The 18357-nt window shown below is 36.1% G+C and overlaps 1 protein-coding gene across 2 annotated transcripts in view; it reads left to right on the top strand.

Annotated features, from left to right (window-relative positions):
* ANKRD46 (ankyrin repeat domain 46) overlaps nucleotides 1–18154 on the top strand; it is a 30009-nt gene extending 11855 nt beyond the window's left edge. Inside the window, exons 1-4 of one of the 2 annotated variants that reach the window (XM_081266154.1) lie at nucleotides 9286–9358; nucleotides 9446–9780; nucleotides 10918–11076; nucleotides 16201–18154. In XM_081266154.1, coding sequence (XP_081122280.1) covers nucleotides 9470–9780; nucleotides 10918–11076; nucleotides 16201–16417 — 687 coding nt within the window. In that variant the 5' untranslated portion in view covers nucleotides 9286–9358; nucleotides 9446–9469 and the 3' untranslated portion in view covers nucleotides 16418–18154. Of the gene's footprint in view, nucleotides 1–9285; nucleotides 9359–9445; nucleotides 9781–10917; nucleotides 11077–16200 lie in introns of those variants that run through there. The other variant, XM_081266153.1, reaches the window with a different exon arrangement.
* Nucleotides 18155–18357: the final 203 nt, after the last annotated feature.

The following is an 18357-nucleotide window of genomic DNA, read 5'->3' as shown; positions in this document are numbered from 1 at the left end:
TTTAATTTATTTATTTTTTTTAAAGTAACATGTATTCTCTTATACAGTTTCTGAGTACCAGAAATCTGGATCATAATCTCTCCTCAGATTGTAGCCAAGATGTTGGCTGGGGCTGCAATCACGTGAAGGCTTGACTCAGTGTGAAAGATCTGTTTTTTTTTTTTTTTCAACGTTTATTTTTCAGTTCTCGGCAGACACAACATCTTTGTTGGTATGTGGTGCTGAGGATCAAACCCGGGCCGCACGCATGCCAGGTGAGCACGCTACCGCTTGAGCCACATCCCCAGCCCCAGATAGATAATATTTTAGATACATTTGTGTTAGTATTGCTACAGGAGATATGCTAAAACATCAGTGGTAAATTTTTAACTTGAGGGCTGGGGTTGTAGCTCAGTGGTAGAGTGCTTGACTAGCACATGTGAGGTTTGATCCACAGCACTGCATAAAAATAAAGGTATTGTGTATTTTAACTTGAACTTAAATTTGTATTTAATTCGTTCTTATTTCTGTGTCTGCTTTTTTTGTTTATTTCCTTGTCACAAACCCAGGGGTGCTTAACCACTAAGCCACATCCCTGGCCCATTTTTATTTTGAGACAGGGTCTTGCTAAGTTGCTTAGGCCCTTGCTAAGTTGCTGAGATTGGTATCAAACTTGCAATCCTCCTGCTTCAGCCTTCTGAGTCATTGGGATTTCAGGCATGCTCCATCATACCCAGCTGTGTCTGTTCATATACTTTCTGCAATTTAAGAGACTAAACATTTCATACTATAGATCATTTCCCCGAATCAAAAACTTGTGAATTTTGGAAGTAGATTTGTTCTATTTTTTTAAAAATAAGAAACTTATTTTTCTGTTTATTGTTTGAAGACTATGAAGTCATGATCTGTTGATAGCATTTTAAAGAACAGCTTGCCTATCATAATTCTTAATGCATTTCTCTTTAGTACCAGAACAAAAACTCAGAGTAGCAATCATTTAAAGTTTCTTAAAAATAATTCTCAAGTTTTATAGTTTATCATGCTCCTAACCTCAGGCCATATAGAACTTTTATTTTATTTTATTTTTTTATTTTTTTTAAAGAGAGAGTGAGAGAGGGAGAGAGAGAAAGAGAGAGAATTTTAATATTTATTTTTTAGTTATTGGCGGACACAACATCTTTGTTTGTATGTGGTGCTGAGGATTGAACCCGGGCCGCACGCATGCCAGGCGAGCGCGCTACCGCTTGAGCCACATCCCCAGCCCCAGAACTTTTATTTTTAATATATTATTTCCAGTCTCCTTGGTATTTGTCAAAGAGCAAATGACAAAATTTTAAGTGGTTTTGAGAAATTGAGGAGAGCTAGAAGGAAAATGAGGCTTGTATTTGCTAAAACTAGCAAGCTATTTTAATCGACAGTGTACAAAATCCCCCCAAAAACTATTTATTTAATAGACATGCCTGGAATGCAGCAAGTCTAGAAGAGCCATGTAGCTATTAAAACTTGAGATCCTTAGTCACTGACTACTCTTTCCTTCTCCACATTGGCACAATGGCCTGATGGGTCTCTGAGCTGTCTAAAAATAGTTCCATGACAAACTGGTATAGGGTTTTATTATTGTCTGTTCCCATTTCTGAAAGATTTCTCAGAACTCTCTGAGTACTAGATGTAAACAAAGCCAACTCATAGATCTGCCATTTTAATGGAGACACCAAGTCTCAATCAGGAAGAAAACTGTTGTCATTTATTGCTCTTCCACTCAAAATCATTATTCTGCTGAAGCTATTGGGACTGCTGAGTGAGTCAGTTCTGCATTAGAATATTGGTGTTTCCCACTTCTTGTTTAGATTCCTAAGTGACAGCTTAAGGAAAACTTTAGCCAAAAAATACGACTTCTGCCTATCATCCTCATAATCTGGGCTAGGAAACCTAGGTGAGGGTAATCTATTTTTCTTTCTTGAACCTAGGGCCATCTATAAGCATAGACTTTCTACTTTTTTTTACTGGGCATCAAAAGATGCCTCCCCAGTAGGTTACTCCTAGCCAAAAGCAAAAAAAAAGAACCAAAGGCTCCCTTTAAGGTGTCAGGCACTCCTAAGCTCTCTTCCTTATCAGTCATTTATTTCTTCCTGCAAGGGTCTCATCTTTAAAGCTTATTATATCCAGTGGGCAGAAAGAGGAAATTTCTCCCTATGTAGTGAATTTTTCTGTCAAATTTTGATCATTTTATGTTTTTTTTTTTAATGTTATAAAGGCTACAAATCAGGAGATAGATAGGGTAAGGTTGTGCTAATGAAACAGCTCATTAGCACAAACTCAAGTGTAGTTGAAAGGGCTTCTTACAAATAGCAGGAGACACTTTTCTAAAGAAATTCTAATGATTTTAGCTCTGTGACTACAATCAGGAACAAAGACCAAGTATGTTTTCTTATACCACAAATGTCCATTAACTCTAGCATCATTTGTTGAAAAGCCTAGCTTATCTCCATCACATAGCTTTTGCTCCTCTACATACCACTTTGGTCATTTGGCTAAGTTGGTTTCTTAGTCTACTCTCTAGTTGTTTTTATTGTATGTCCTACTTATTTACAAGGGCCACTAGAAGTTGGGGTATAATGTAGGTTCAATAAGGGCATATAAGGAGTTCCTGAATTTTAAGGTTCTACCTGTGCCATAAATGTAGTAGACTAGAGTGATGTGTGTAGCTTTAGATATGAGTCCACACCTCAGAAATCCTCTGTGGGGTGGTCTAATCCAGGGAGGAAGGCCCTTGTCTATCCTCTTGTCACTAGAATGCATACTTTGCATGAAGGATGCTAGCACCCACCTAGCACAAATTTAGAGTGTAGAAGGGGACAAATTACAATAGAATTGTGAAAAATAAACTATCATATTGAAGGCAATATACTTTATATTCCTACAGTGAATCATGTATAGGATTAGAACCTTGGGGGTGATGGGTAATGAGTACAGTAGCCTGTGAAGTTGCAGCTCTCTGATTCTGAGTATCCTTATTAGTAAAATGAAGAGATTAGGTTGGATGACCCTGGATGACCCTTCCAGCTCTACAATATCTCAAGGAAATAGTTAAGTTTCTTCCAAGAACACAATCTTGTGCCTTCCAACTGGTTTAAATTTTGTGAGATATTTAGAAAATAAGGAAAATTTTGTGAAAATTGTAGTTCCTATATTTTGAAACACTGAATAAATGAATTAAAATATCGTTAATTAGTACTTTATATATACATTAGTCTGCTAAGGTGACTTTAATGAGGTTTGGATTTTAGAATAGCTGGAATCACTTATCCTATAAATTTTCTTGGTAAATGTTTTCTAAAAGAAAAATTTAACTTTATCCCAATTCTGAATGTTCACAAGTTTATAATCAGTGATGCTTATGATAAGTAACTGAAATGAAATGAAGAAAACTTTCAAAGGTGCTCCTTTTTTTTTTTGAGTGTAAAAGAGGATTTATTCAAGTGAGAAGAAAAAGAGACAAAGGTTATGTAGGATACAAGGGGACTAGATAGGGGTTAGGGGTTGCCCAAAAGTGTTCCTTTTGTTTTTCAACTTACCAGATGCTAAAGCTGAACTCAAAAAGTAGGTAGGCCACAAGGTGGCACCATTAAGCCATTTGAATGAAGTACTGCTGTTTCTAGGAAAAAAAAAAATGTCATTTGTAAAAAATTAATTAACTTTATTACAGAAGTAATACATGTATAGAAAAAACTTCCAATTGATCTTCCAATGCTTATTTAATTTTTCATTATATGGTTACAGATTATAAACTAGAAACTTCACCAGGAGTGGTGGCACACACTTGTAATCCCAGCAATTTGGGAGCCTGAGGCAGGAGGATAGGAAGTTTGAGGCCAGCCTCAAAAGCTTAGCAAGATCCTGTCTCAAAAAAATAAATAAATAAAAAAGGAGCTGGGGATGTAGCTCGTACTAGAGCACCCTGGGTTCATTCCCCAGTACTCAAAATAAATAAACTGAAACTTCCTAGGGATGAGATCCCTTGCTAAGAATTTTAAATGTGGCAAAATTATATAATAAAGATTCTGCAAAATACTGAAAAGTATTAGAATAAAACAAAATATCAGCCAGGCATGGTGACACATGTCTGTAATTCCAGCCAACTCAGGAGGCTGAGGCAGGAGGATCACGAGTTCAGACCTAACCTCAGCAACTCAGTGAGACCCTATCTCTAATAACACATAAAAAAGGGTTGGGGAAGTGATTTAATGGTTAAACACCCCTTGGTTTAATCCCTGTTTTTTTTTTTTTTTAAAGCAGTATTAATTTTGTGAACAATTTATTTATTTTAAGCTAATATGATTTCTAAAAGTTGAATTATAACTAAACTTTAATAATTCAAACAAAATAGTAACAAATATTTATACAGAAATACATCAGAAATCCTTGGTTGGTGTTTTTTGATTTTTCTGGGAGAAAGAAGAATTTAGGTAAGGCTTTTCTTTTTATGTCAACCATTAAATACTTGAGAAAAATGAGTTATTTCCTGCATATGGAAGAGATTTCCAAATATGTTATTGTTTTTTACATACTTTAAAAAGCTTACTTTGTATGAGATGATTACAAAAGGTTACTTCAGAATATGTGTGCTAGGCTGTTTCCTATAAAGGAAGAAACATCTCTGGATAGTATTTTACTATGGTTTAGAAAGAAGTTCACTTTGAATGAAATGGTTATAGGGAGTTAATTTGGAATGTATATGCTAGACTAATATTTACCTTTACGTAATCTTTGGTAGAAAAGTTTGCTAAGCTAATTCATTATGTAAAGAAGAATCTTACAAAACAAACTTAATAACTTGGTGTTTTCACTCATGCAATGAGGATAATTTTAGTACTTAAACTTATAAGGTTTCTGAAAGGGTTAAATTAATTATCATAGGAAAAACACTTAGTATCTGCAGTATAATAGTTTAATAGGTGTCAAAAATATTATAACAACTAATAACAGACAAAAAAATATTCTTTTTCTTTTTATTAAGCTTAATTTCCTAACAACATCTATTAAGTAATACCTGATTAACCTAGTTATAATTAGTATATGAACTTTTAAGTTTATGTTTACATAATGAACTGCGTATTACATAATGAATCCCCTATTATAAAAAGTATTCACACATTTCAAATTAATTTTCTTCTTTACTGTGTTAATGAAATTTTAATTATGGAGTAATTGATATCTTGTTGAAAAAAATCACAATAATGGGAATTTTAGACACAGCCAAAGTAGACTAAAATGTTACATATACCACAAAGTGTAAACTCTTTACAAATTTAGGTATAAAGTAAAAAGTATATCTGTTAGTGGTGGATTCAGCTCTATCTCAAAATTGCTCTTTTTGAATGTTTATTATTTTTGTACTTTGAAAATATAATTTAGAAGATTCTACTTAAAAAATGTCTTTCCTCTAATGTTTTTCAGAGTACTGGGATATCCTAAAAGGATATAGTCTCAATTCCTCTTTTTAATTTACTTGTTACTACACTCTCAGAAAGAGGATGTCCCTTTTCTTTTTCAAGAACCCAAAGTAAATATTTTCATAGTTTATCTTTATTTAGGACAGAAGACTCAAGGAATTGGAATCCTGGCCATACAATTATTAGGACTTTATTTCCCAGTCTTTTAAAATCCATCTTTAGTTTAAGATGAACTATAACTTTTTTTTTTTCTTACCTAACATCTGTGAGAATGTGCAGAGCTTAGTGTTTGTTTGTTTGTTTTGCTTTTTAGAAGGTGTTGTTTGCTGTTGTATCACCAGGCCTGGTGATTTTCCCCTGCCAGGAACCAGTTCACTCTTGTGGGGAGTTGGGGTGGAGGAGTTATCTAGATATCTAGATATCTCCTCAATCCTAGAAGCTGCCCTGATACTAAAGGATTGAGGTTCTAGGCAAGCTTTCTTCAGTATAGCAGAGTATTGTGCTCAGCCTGTGAGGAGAATAACTTGCATATTGAGTGCTGGAGTCATACAGCTGGTAAGTAGCTGAGCTGGGGTTCGAACCCAGGAATTTCAGCTCCACTCGTATTCTAGGTGAAGTGGTCAAGCTCCTGACAGCCTCCAACCAACAGGAAAACTTCCTCTCTGTTGTACGCTCCTAAGGGTAATCTCTTTGAGGAGAGTCAGACCATGTCTTATGTCTCTCCCTCCTTTCCCCACCTGTGAAAGCAAGTGCCACCACACCCATATAAAAGTATTTTTTTCTTAACTGTATCCTCTTGGCTGTTTTCACTGTTCCTCCACACTCTCATAAATAGTATTTTATTTCTAAAAAATGCTTTTGTAAGCCAAGTATTGTAGTGCATGCCTGTAATCATAGCAACTTGGGAGGCTGAGGCAGGAGGATCGTGAGTTCCAACCTAGCCTCAGCAACTTATTGAGGCCCTAAGCAACTCAGTGAGACCCTGTCTCTGATAAAAATAAAAAAGGGCTGGTGATGTGGCTCAGTGGTAAGCACCCCTGGGTTCAATCTCTTGTACAAAAAAAAAAAAAAAAAAAAGCTTTTTTTAAGGATTGGAAATGTGGCTCAGTGGTAGAGTACTTGCCTACCAGGTGTAAGGCTGTGGGTTCAATTCCCAGCACCTCAAAAAGAGTTTAAAGAAGTAAAACAGTGCTTTTGTGGTGTGATTTGGGAGCCAGCCTCCATTTATAATGTAAAAAGGTATGCATTCTGAATTCCAAAAAATGATTGCGAGTACATTTGTGAGCCAGGTGCAGTGGTGCAGGCCTGTAATCCAAGTGGTTTGGGAGGCTGAGCCAGGAGGATCATGAATTCAAAGCTAGCTTCAGCAGCCAACAAGGTGCTAAGCAACTCAGTGAGACCCTGTCTCTAAATAAAATTTAAAAAAAAAAAAGGGGGGGCTGGGGGTGTGGATCAGTGGTTGAGTGCCCCTGGGTTCAATCCCTGGTACAAAAAAAAAAAAAAAAAAATGACCGCGAGTATATTTTTGGAACCTAGTTTGTTCTCTGCTGATGGCACATATTTTCATTTTTCTTCTTTCATGCTTTCTTGTTTGTGGGCAACATTGCAGCTCCACATTAAGCCCTTCCTTCTTGCTTTTCACTGCTTTATTCCTGGTCAGTTACTTCACTAGCCTGAAGAGCTGCTGCCACATGCAGGTTTTCTGGAGAATGCCCACAGGCCCCACTGGGTCTGTCGGTGTGGAATAGACAGCACATTCTTTCTCATGCCACACCTTAGCTATAACTTAAAAATTTTTTTTATTGTATGTAGATCCTTGCTGGCACATTACTGAATATTTTTGTTGAACCTGCTTAAGAATTCAGAGAAACTGTTGAGTGGCCACTGGAGGAAAGATCTGATCTTATACCTGGCTTAAGTACTTTCTGCTGGGGACTCCCTCACAATATGTGAAACCCTTAGTAAACTGTGGCCTCGTGTTAGAGGAGATTCTGTGATCAAGATGAACAACACTGTTCATCTGTATTGGGCTTAGTAAACATGGGGGTAAGGTTTGCAAGTTTCTCAGGGACAAAGAAGGTGACAAAATGCACTACACTTATTCTGAGCTAAAATTGAATAGAAAAGAAAGGCTTATCTTCTTACTGAGCCCACACTAAAAAGGAATCCCATTCTGACAGTCATGAGAATTCTTACTATATTTGAGTCAAAACACCAAGGAGATCTTTTTTCAGTATCTATTCTTACAGAATTTAGACAGAATATATTACTTATCAAAAAGCACTTGATATATGGTGTTATATTTTTTCAAAAGTTTGTGAAAACCTATTTTTATTATCCAAACCAGTAAACACTATAGGGGAAAATGGGGAGATTACCCTCCAAAACAGGTTCCTATTTTATTGAGTAAATTCTTTTCATGGAGTTAATTTTTTAAAAAAATCATTATTTAGTATTATAATCTGAAGTTTATTTCATCTTGACCTCTATAATTCTTGATCATAAGCACTTTCTCCCCTTATTTGGAATCATCTTGACCAGGTGCACTCTCATCACATCCACTCAGTCATATCGACTAAGTCATCTGTTCTCCAGGATGTCCCCTCCTCCCTGCTGCTATCTTAGGTCAGACTCTCATCATTTCTTGCCTAGATTGCTACATTAACCTATTCATTGATCTCCCTACCTTTAGTATTTTCCTCTTTAATCCAGCCCCTCCATGCTGCTATCCAAGTCATTTTCTGAATGGCAGAAGGTGATACTATTTCTTAATAATTTTAATGACTTAAAATTCTACAGTGACTCTCACTGAAATTTAAGAATAATAAGCTTTACCATGGAATGTTTGGGAAATTTAGGTAAAGTTCATTAAAAAGCCTTGAGTTGATGTCTGGATCAGAGCAGGGCCTCAGTCTATGTTACTGCCTCTCTTTCCCCCAGAGAACCCACAGCAGCAGCAGAGTTCAGTGTAAAGTTAGCTCAGACCTGGACAGATGGTGGCTCTGCTGCAGAAATAGACTAAAACAAGGGTGGGCCAACAGTCCCACCAGAATCCACAGCCAGTCCTGCTTTCCTGAATGCCCTGGAGCTTAGACACAAGATGAGACTGGTCTAGCATCCAGTTAGTTCCCTTAGTGTTCCAGAAAGAAAGACTTCTCCTGAGAAATGCAAACTGTGCCCATTTGTTCCCAAGCTTTTGTAACCTTAGAGTAAGAAAGAAATCTCTGTAAATGCATTCTTCTCAGCTTTTATATTATCTTGATTTGGTTTGTTTTTAGTTTCCTATTAAAATTTTCTTTGACAGGCTTGAACTTTTTCTTCAGTGAACCAGGGCACAAGAGAGAGAGAGAGAAAGAGAGAGATGTTACAGTGGGCACAGTTGGGATTGCTGCTGTTGTCCCACCTCTACATTCCCAGGAAGGCCTACTTTTTCTCATTTCTCTTGTCTTCAGATAGTGGGAGTTTAGCGAAATCATGTATTGAGATGACCACACAACACAGCACAATGGGGTTGATAATGTCAAAATGTATGTGAATCTGTGTTGATTTCATGATATTTCCAGTTTTTAAATTCAGTTTGTTATTTTCTTTAACTTTTCTCTTCTATGAAAACTTGAAATTTGTGCTATAAATAACAACATTCTAACAAGTCCTTATTGAGTGCCAATTAAGTTATTTTTTTTAATTCAAGTAATTTTGTTTACCATACAAAATATCACAAATACAAGGAAAAGCAAATATATGAAAGTGAATTACTTACATGGTAAAAAGCAAAACAGAGCTTCATAGTTATTTAATTGTAATTTTGATCTAACAAATATGAAGAAAATGGTATATTTTAATGAAAAATAAAATATAATTGATAACTTTCTTATTGTTTTTTCTGTTCAGTAAAGAAATCTTATTATAGGCAAGCAGCCAAGAGGGTAAGAAATAGTACTTTCATGGTTGACTTCATTGTCTTGATTCAGTTTGGCTTCATCAAATCTCACTTACCTCATATTTTATTACAGGCATATCCTGTTCACATTAGAACAATGTCCTACGTTTTTGTAAATGATTCTTCTCAAACTAATGTGCCCTTGCTACAAGCCTGTATTGATGGAGACTTTAACTATTCTAAACGGCTTCTGGAAAGTGGCTTTGACCCAAATATCCGTGACAGCAGGGGCAGGACAGGCCTTCACCTTGCAGCAGCCCGAGGGAATGTAGACATCTGCCAGCTGTTGCATAAATTTGGTGCTGACCTTCTAGCCACAGATTACCAAGGAAACACAGCTCTTCATCTCTGTGGCCATGTGGATACCATCCAATTCTTAGTTTCCAATGGACTCAAAATTGATATATGGTAAGTTCTTTGTAGTTTTTGAAGTCTAGTAATTTTTTATCGTTAGTCTTTAAACCAGTGGTCTAATCTCAAGAGTCTTGATTTTGTTTCCTCATTGATCAGTTGTAATGACAGGTTCAGGAAAGCATTGAAGACAGTGAGATCTTGTTAGGCAAGTGAGAGAACAAGAGACTAACTTCTAGATTTATGCTGAAGCATTATAATAATGAAAATTGTGGCTAGTTTCTACTAATTAATTGCATAGTTAAGATGGGGAAAGAAGGAAAGAACTAAAGACGGGGAAAGAAGGAAAGAAGGTAATCTATTGTGAGCTAGACTGTGTTGCTTACGTTGCAATTCATTTCATCCTCAGAACCAGTAGCTTTTAAAGTAATTTGTTCTCTTCATTTTTTACATGAAGGAGTTGAGAAGAGATCACACAGCTATGAGGGACAGAGCTGGAATGTGAACTTAGTTCCTGACTCCAAAGTTCATTTGCCTTCTGTCACATAATATACCAACTTCATAATCTCTCTGGGGCTCAGGGTCTTTGGACTGAGGAAGTTTGGTGAAATAATGGGTTTTTATTTGATTTAGTAATAGCCTGTTTCTTGTATGAGAAAGATGTCAGGCCACCTTTAAAACTGAGTTTGAGGTTTAAGTGACAGTTACTTGCTGCCCTGGTTTATTGATGCTGCAATGCTTCTGAACCTGAACAAGACAGTAAATGTTACTGCAGGACAGAATGTGGTGGGAATTAACTGTAGGATGCAGTGTGATTAGGGTTCTGTCTTGGTACTACTGTTAAATAGCTGAGTGAACAAAAGTAGCTTTTTAAAAAATTCTTTTAAGATTTTAAAAATAAAATGTGTCTAATAACAGTGAGTCTAGAACTAGACTGTCCCATTAATCTCTGAGATGTTCTCTTTTTATTTACTGTCATTTACCCATTCTTTTGCTTGTGGATTCTCCTTTTCCTTTTCCCTGGAAAGAAGAAAGTAGGTTGATTCAAGCATCAGCTTCTGGCTTGAACATTGGCTGTGCTACAAAGTTTATTTTGAGTTAATTGATCCCATTTCTTCACTGAGATCTAAACAAGTAAGAACTAACAGGATAATATAACTGCTTATATATCTTTATTTTTATGAATTTTCTTAGCAATCATCAAGGTGCTACTCCTTTAGTTCTGGCAAAGCGCAGGGGAGTGAATAAAGATGTCATCCGATTGCTGGAATCTTTGGAAGAACAGGAGGTAAAAGGATTTAACAGAGGAACCCACTCAAAACTGGAGACCATGCAGACAGCTGAGAGTGAAAGGTACTTGAGATATAATTTTTTAAGGGGCAAGTCACTAAGTACCTGGATATTTTTGTAGGACCTCAGTGAATTTGGTTTCTTTGCTCTCAAGTGCAGGGTTTTTACTTATCTTTGAACTCTATATAGGTCTTTAAGTATTCAGATTACAATTGAGAAGCTTTTAACAGAAAGTACTTTCATGCTCCATGCACATAATGTTCAGCCAGCCACCTGCCATATTAGCAGTACAAGGGAGAAGAGATAGTTAAAATCTGAATCTGACAGAAGGAAACAGGAATTTGAGAATTTTAAGTACAGATCACAAAAAGAATCAAATTTCAAAAAAGGAAGAGAAAGATAAGACTGAGAACTTGGACAATATTAGAAAGATCAAAAAGATAGTTTCAAAGGTAGGGAAGTAGAATTGAGAAATAAGAAGAGGGAAAATAGATCAGACTGAACACACGCACAATTCAGTCATTGAAAGTGGCTTTCACAGGAGTTAGAACTAATAAAAGTTGGGTTTCCTCTAAGTAATTGAAGCTAAGATGTGGTGACTGATGAGGTCCTAAATATCTCATCACTTTTCATCTGGAGGCAGCAGAGAACACGGTTCAGGAAGTTTTGAAAAGATGGCAAATTATCTTTTGTGCAGCCTCACTGGCTCAACAAGGGAAGTCAGTAGGCCTGGCCTAGTTTTTAGTAGCATGCAGTTTGGTGGATCACCCTGGAGTTTTGGCCTCTACATTATACAGTGGGGTGAGAAGGGTGATGAGTTTACTACTGTTTGTTCCCAAATTTTTCTGTAGAATACAAATGGAACAAAAGAGCCCACATCAGCTGTTCACTTAATATCTGATTGACCAGGAACTCACTTTAGTGTGACACCAGTCACTTAGACCATTGGGATCAGGTATCTGTAGGTTCTAAATGAAATGTTTTTCATCATCAACCTTCCTTCATCTGATTTCTTTGCACCCATGATTGCCTTCCTCCTCCTTTCTGTGCTGGCTGGTATACTACGGAGGACCATTAAAAATGCCACTTTTAAGCTTAGGTCTACTTTGTTTAGATACTTTTACTCATTTTTTTTATTATCCTAAAGCAATTTAAGAGTTTTACCTCTTAAAGTTCTCATGCTCTTCATGTTACCATCAAAAACTGACAAATTTTAGATAAATGAAGTTAAAGATGCATTTGCAAGCCCTTTTCTCTCACTTATACGATCTGGGTCAACAGTCAGTGTCGTAAGCACTTTAGCAATGTTAACTATTCTTTGTTAAAGGTCATGTTCCTTCAAGATAATTTGAAATTTATCTTCACCTTTCTAAAATAATATTACATTATTTTAAGCTTCTTTAGTATGAAGAATGTCCAAGAATGTGTTTTTACTTGGTGTATTTTTGAGACCTTTATTTTGTTAATAGCCAGTTTCCAGGATCCTTTTTTATCAGAAATACACTTTTAGCTTTTTTTTTTTTTCCTTTTTAATTACTTGACTAAGAAGTGATTAGTTGCTGAGTGGCTCAGTATCAAATATTAACCCCTGCTTTTTTTCACAAACCTGTCATTTAAATTCAGCATGAGAATTTGTATTATTTACACCTTTGCATAAAGCCAATTCTTCAAAAATTAAATCATTAATACTTTTATTATCTAGCTTTCTTGCCTTATTTAGACCCCGAAGTGTCGTGGTACAAATGCAGTGATTGAGGCTTAAATTAAATTTAAAGGAAGTGTCATTAGGAAAATGTACATCAAAACCACAGTCAAATATCACTTCACATCTACTAGGATGACTATAATCAAAAACACAGACAGGGGGCCAGGGCTGTAGCTCAGTGGTAGCGTGCTTACCTGGCACGTGTGAGGCATTGGATTTGAACCTCAGCACCCCATAAAAATAAATAAATAAAATAAAGGTATTGTGTCCATCTACAGACAGTAATAGGTGTTATGGAGGATAGGGAGAAATTGGACCTTCACTTTGCTGGACAGAACATAAACTAGTGCAACCACTTTAGAAAACAACCCAACAATTCCACTTCTAGGTGCATACCAGAGACAACTGAAATCATATGTTCATACAAAAACTTGTGTATAGATATTCATAGCAGCATTATTCATAATATCCCAGACATGGAAACCACCACAAGCCTATTAACTGAGGAAAGAATAAACAAACTGTCACCTGTTCATTGAATGGAATATTATCCACCAAAAAAAGATGAAATCTGATACATGCTCCAACATGAGGCAGTATTGAAAACATACTGCATAGAAGCCAGGCACACAAGGCCACATATCATATGATTCTGCTTATATGATTTTTCTAGAACAGGCAAATCCACAAAGACAGGAGGGTAAGGTTAATGGTTACAAGGAGCTTCAGGGAGGAGCAATGTGGAGTAACTGATGGGTACAGAATTTCTTAGAGAGATGAAGAAAACATTTTGGGATTAGATGGTGGAGATAGTTTACAACTTTGTGAATGTACTAAAAGCCCCTGAACTGTATAGTTTTAAAAGATGAGTTTTATAGCATGTGAAATCATGTCTCAAGAAAGGTAGGAGAAAGAAGTTTAAAGGGATTAGCTAGCATACAGCATTATGGCTCAGCTAGGAGCTAACATATTCTAGGGCAGAAGATGAAGGAAGGTTTTAAATGCTTTAATACAGTGTTTTCCTTGGGGTTCCCAGATACATAACCTAACTTCTGTTTAGGGGCCTATAGATGAAGTTGTTGAATAACATTTTTCTACTCCTACATAGTATCCTAAGGTTAATTTAGTTTCTTTTTTTATTATAGAGTAATGGGATGACAGAGAAAGTATAGATAACACATGTTTAAAAATAAAGATTAAACACACACACACACACACACACACACACACACACGTATGCACGCACACGATTACACTAGTGTCAGGTAGCCTCCAAACAGTGGAAAGCATTTCATCGGATAATCTCTCTATCAAAAATTCTGATTGGAGGCTGGGGTTGTGACTCAGTAGTGGAGTGCTTGCCTAGCATATGTGAGGCTCTGGGTTTGATTCTCAGCACCACATATAAATAAAAAAAAATAATAAAGGACCATTGGCAACTAAAAAATATTTTTAAAAAAATCTGATTGGGCTGGTCATGGAGGTGCATGCCTTGACCAGCATGACTTGGAGGTGCATGACTTGAGAGGCTGAGGCAAGAGGATCACAAGTTCAAAGCTAGTCTCAGCAACTTAGTGAGGCCCTAAGCAACTTAGCAAAACCCTGCCTCAATATAAAAAAATATATTGAGGATGTGGCTGAGTGGTTAAGTGCCCCTGCGTTCAATACCTAGTACCAAAAGGAAAATCTGATTTTGGCTGAGCTTCCTGATCTCCTAGAGAGTGCTCACTGAATTCTCATTTGATACCTTACATCTTTGAGTATGAAAGCATGTCAGTTCAGACAGTCAAAAAAACTTCACATAGGTCAAACTAAACCTGTCCTGAACTTGATCTGCTTATGGTTAACACTTGTTCAGGTCTTCTCAATGTTCTAATCTTTGAAACTTGCTTGTTCTAATGTTCCCATATTATTGTAGATCCATGTCTGGTTTCCATGTCTGGGATATTATGAATAATGCTGCTATGAACATCTATACACAGTATAAACATCTATATACAATTCTCATATTATTGTAGATCCCTACTGAAAATGTCTTCTCTTATTTAGAGATGAAGCTGCTTCCCCCCAACCCTCCCAGTACTGGGGTTTGAACTCATGGGTGCTGTCCCATTAAGCCACTTCCCCATCCCTTTTATTTATTTTTAAAATTTATTTATTTTTGGTACTGAACCCAGAGGCACTTTACCACTGAGATATATCCCAAGCCCTTTTTTATTTTTTATTTTGAGACAGGATCTCAATAAGTTGCCAGCCGAGGTTGGCCTTGAATTTGCAATCCTCCTTTTTCAGCTTCCTTGATTGCTGAAATTACAGGAGTGTATCACTGTGCCTGGCTGAGAGCAAGCATTTTTAATATGAAAAGAGTTTGGATGTTGAACAGACTGGCCCATGAGGAAGGCATCTGGCTGTGACTAGAGAAGCCCTAATACCAATAAAGGTTAAAGGACCTTTCGTTAACAGTGCCAAAAAGTAAAATAATGTTGTAGCATTAAAAAAAACTGCCAGTTTTGTATATTTTCATAGTTCATGGTAAATAAGACTCTAAAGACATTGTTTTGTTGTTTTCATTATTCTGTGCCTAGATAGTTGGAGGAATGTGAAGAGAAAGGGTATAGGAAGGATAGTAATGAGCTTTTATAACTAATAGAGAGTTCATGCCTAAGATTCTCATCTTTATGGCTTTAATCTAAATGATACCATGTTATAGGGCCTGCATGTTGTGACAGAACTATGGGTGCTGATCTCATAAAGCTTTCAGTTCATAATAGTGCTTCCTTCAAATACCAAAGTAGACATTCTGTTTTCTCTCTGGCCATATTTCTCAATGACAGTGTTTTAAATATCAGAATCAGTGTTTTGATAGTGTTTGCACTACCTTATTCAATATTATTTTATAAGACAAGGCCAAAACCACTAGGAAGAAACTATTAAGAATTCCTAATGACTGGACCAGTCCACATGTACATCAGACTGAGAAATAAGCTTCCATTGTTACAAAATTACATTTGAAGAAGTAATTCCTTCATTGATCAGATTATTGAACTAAAATTAATTAAAATTCTCATTCAACATTTACATTCACACACTTATATGTAAATGCTTATTTTCATTCACATAAAATTTCAAATTAGGAGTTTTCATTCTGAATCTTCTAAATATTAAGTGTGTTTATATCTTGATGAAAACAACTCATTTAACTATGTCAAGACTTCCTCTTGGGACATATGATTAGGATTTTTAATTTGATTCTGCTAGATACTAAACCAAGTAATAATCGCTGCAGTTTCTCAATTTATAGTTCGGGGTAGACTGTCCAGATACCTGTGGATATGGGAATGATCAGGGAGGTGAGTGAGAGCATATACATAAGTCAGTTTTTTCCTTGTAACTTTGGTATTATAAGTTTGGCCTTTTGTAAATAACATACTGTTTTATGTTTTTGAAATGGGTGAAATGTGTCTTTCTTTGTCTTTCCACAGTGCCATGGAAAGCCATTCTCTCCTCAATCCCAACCTACAGCAAGGTGAAGGAGTCCTTTCCAGCTTTCGAACCACATGGCAGGAGTTCGTAGAGGATCTGGGCTTCTGGAGGGTCCTGCTCCTGATCTTTGTCATTGCTTTACTGTCTCTTGGCATTGCCTACTATGTGAGCGGAGTGCTGCCCTTTGTGGAAAACCAGCCTGAACTAGTGCATTAAAGGAGCTCAAGGAGATGAGGCAAATGATTATTTCTTGGCTCCCAACATTGATTCTCAGTTTCTGAAAATTTTTCTTAGTGCAAGGCAGCGAGAGCTGAACATTTCTTTTTATGCACTTTTACTTATTGTAATTCTTTTAGAAGAATAATGTGTTCATTTGAACTTCATACTATAGTCAAGTATAGGGCATCCTAATGCTACCTCTCACTCAACCTTGACTTCTTAAGAAAATCTACTCATAGCCTGTTTGATAAAAACATGGAAATGACTAGAGAATAGAAGCTAAGGGAAGAGGGTAGGAAGTCCTTTGGATAGAAACCCTGATCTTGGACCAACTGAAGTGTCCAAAAAGAAAAAAGTGTTCTTTTTATGAATGGTTTAGGTGGTGTTTTTAGTTTTGCTTATTTTTGCGAGAGCCCCTTTTTTCTTTTTATTTACTTTCTCTGGGGAGAGGGCAAAACCTTTCAACTTAGAGTACATTTGAAAAATCTTGTATAGCAAATTAATATTGTTAGAATCTGTTTGGTTTATCTCAATATTTTGAAGTCTAGTCACAAACCAAACAAAACTTTTGAGAGGAACTATATTTCCTTCAAAACTGATTGATTTAATCTTTGCTTTAGGGTGATTCTGGTTTATTATAAACTACTTTGCTTGTTAGTATCTGAAAAAATCAACTTAAGGAGTTCACTTTGCTCACTTTCTAATTTCCTCTGGTATATATATTAGAGGTATCCTGTTCATCAAAAATGCAGTCAGCAAACTCTTTTTCTACTGAATAGTTAGCAGGGGAAAATAATTCTCATATTTAATTGTCACTAGAATTCTGTAGTGCTATTTCTTTGAAAACGTCAGTTCTATAAGCTAGCTGTGTTGTCACAGTTGTATCATAATTATTTAATGTGGAGTCCTATTTAGAGGCCTGTCAGACTTTTTGTCGCAGTCCCATCCACGTCAGTAATTCTCCTACGGCAGGAACGGGTGGAGTACTCCTCAGTTAACAGCCCTGAGCCATACTGTGCTGAGTGTCATCAACTCTTTCTGACTGCTAACATCATGTACATTGATATCTGGCCCCCAGACTATATTGCAGCTTTCAGCAGTGTGTTTGAAGGCCTCTTTTGTTAATGTTTCTGTATGTATAAATCACTTCTTAGGTTATTACAAAAGAATCTGAATGCTTAATAATTGTCCATTGAGTGAAGTCTGAAAATTGTAGTGAAAGAATTAATGGCTTTATTTTCTAGAGCAACAGCATCTAAGCTATTGCTAGTTGAATTGTTGCTAGAACCAGAAATTACAGTTAGTGTAGAATTGGTACTTCTGTGATTCTTTTCGCTCCTTGGTATTTCCTCCTTTGTATTTATATATCTGTTATTGAGGCTTTTTTCTTTCATATGGCTTTATCCTCCCTTAAAGAGCTGTTTTAAAATTCCTGCTTTACTGTTTGTTTCAGGATCAGCTTGCAGAGTCTTGCTTTTAGGTTAGATACAAACAAAGTTAATCATACTTGGTATAGCAAAAAAAGAAAAAAAAAGAACCAAAGTATATTCAGAATGAAAGCTTTGGAATTAGTTTTACATTTGTTTGTAAACCTAAACATATACAAAACTGGTCAATATATGTAAATATATTACACTTTTTAAAGCTTAATGTTTCCTTTTCAGTGCCGATTTCTTTGTATTGTCTGCATTCAGCATTAAGTAAAACCACCAATAAAATATTTATAAATCCTTAGTCACAGTCTGCTTTCTTAGTGGATCATGGTTTTTCTTTTCATTTCAGGACTTTGTAATGGATTGCAGTTGGCTATTTGAAAAACAAAGCTTTTTTTAAAACTGATATAATAGATAGCTAGACTTTCATGCATGTTTTATAAATGCTCCAAAACTAATTTGAGTGAATTGCTTGTGGATTTAAAGAGTGATAATAACTAGCAT

The sequence above is a fragment of the Spermophilus citellus genome (assembly GCF_964194105.1).
Source record: "Spermophilus citellus genome assembly, chromosome: 14".
NCBI lineage: Eukaryota > Metazoa > Chordata > Mammalia > Rodentia > Sciuridae > Spermophilus > Spermophilus citellus.
The sequence above is the reverse complement of the archived record's forward strand: the minus strand, read 5'-3'. Positions and strand labels throughout refer to the sequence as shown.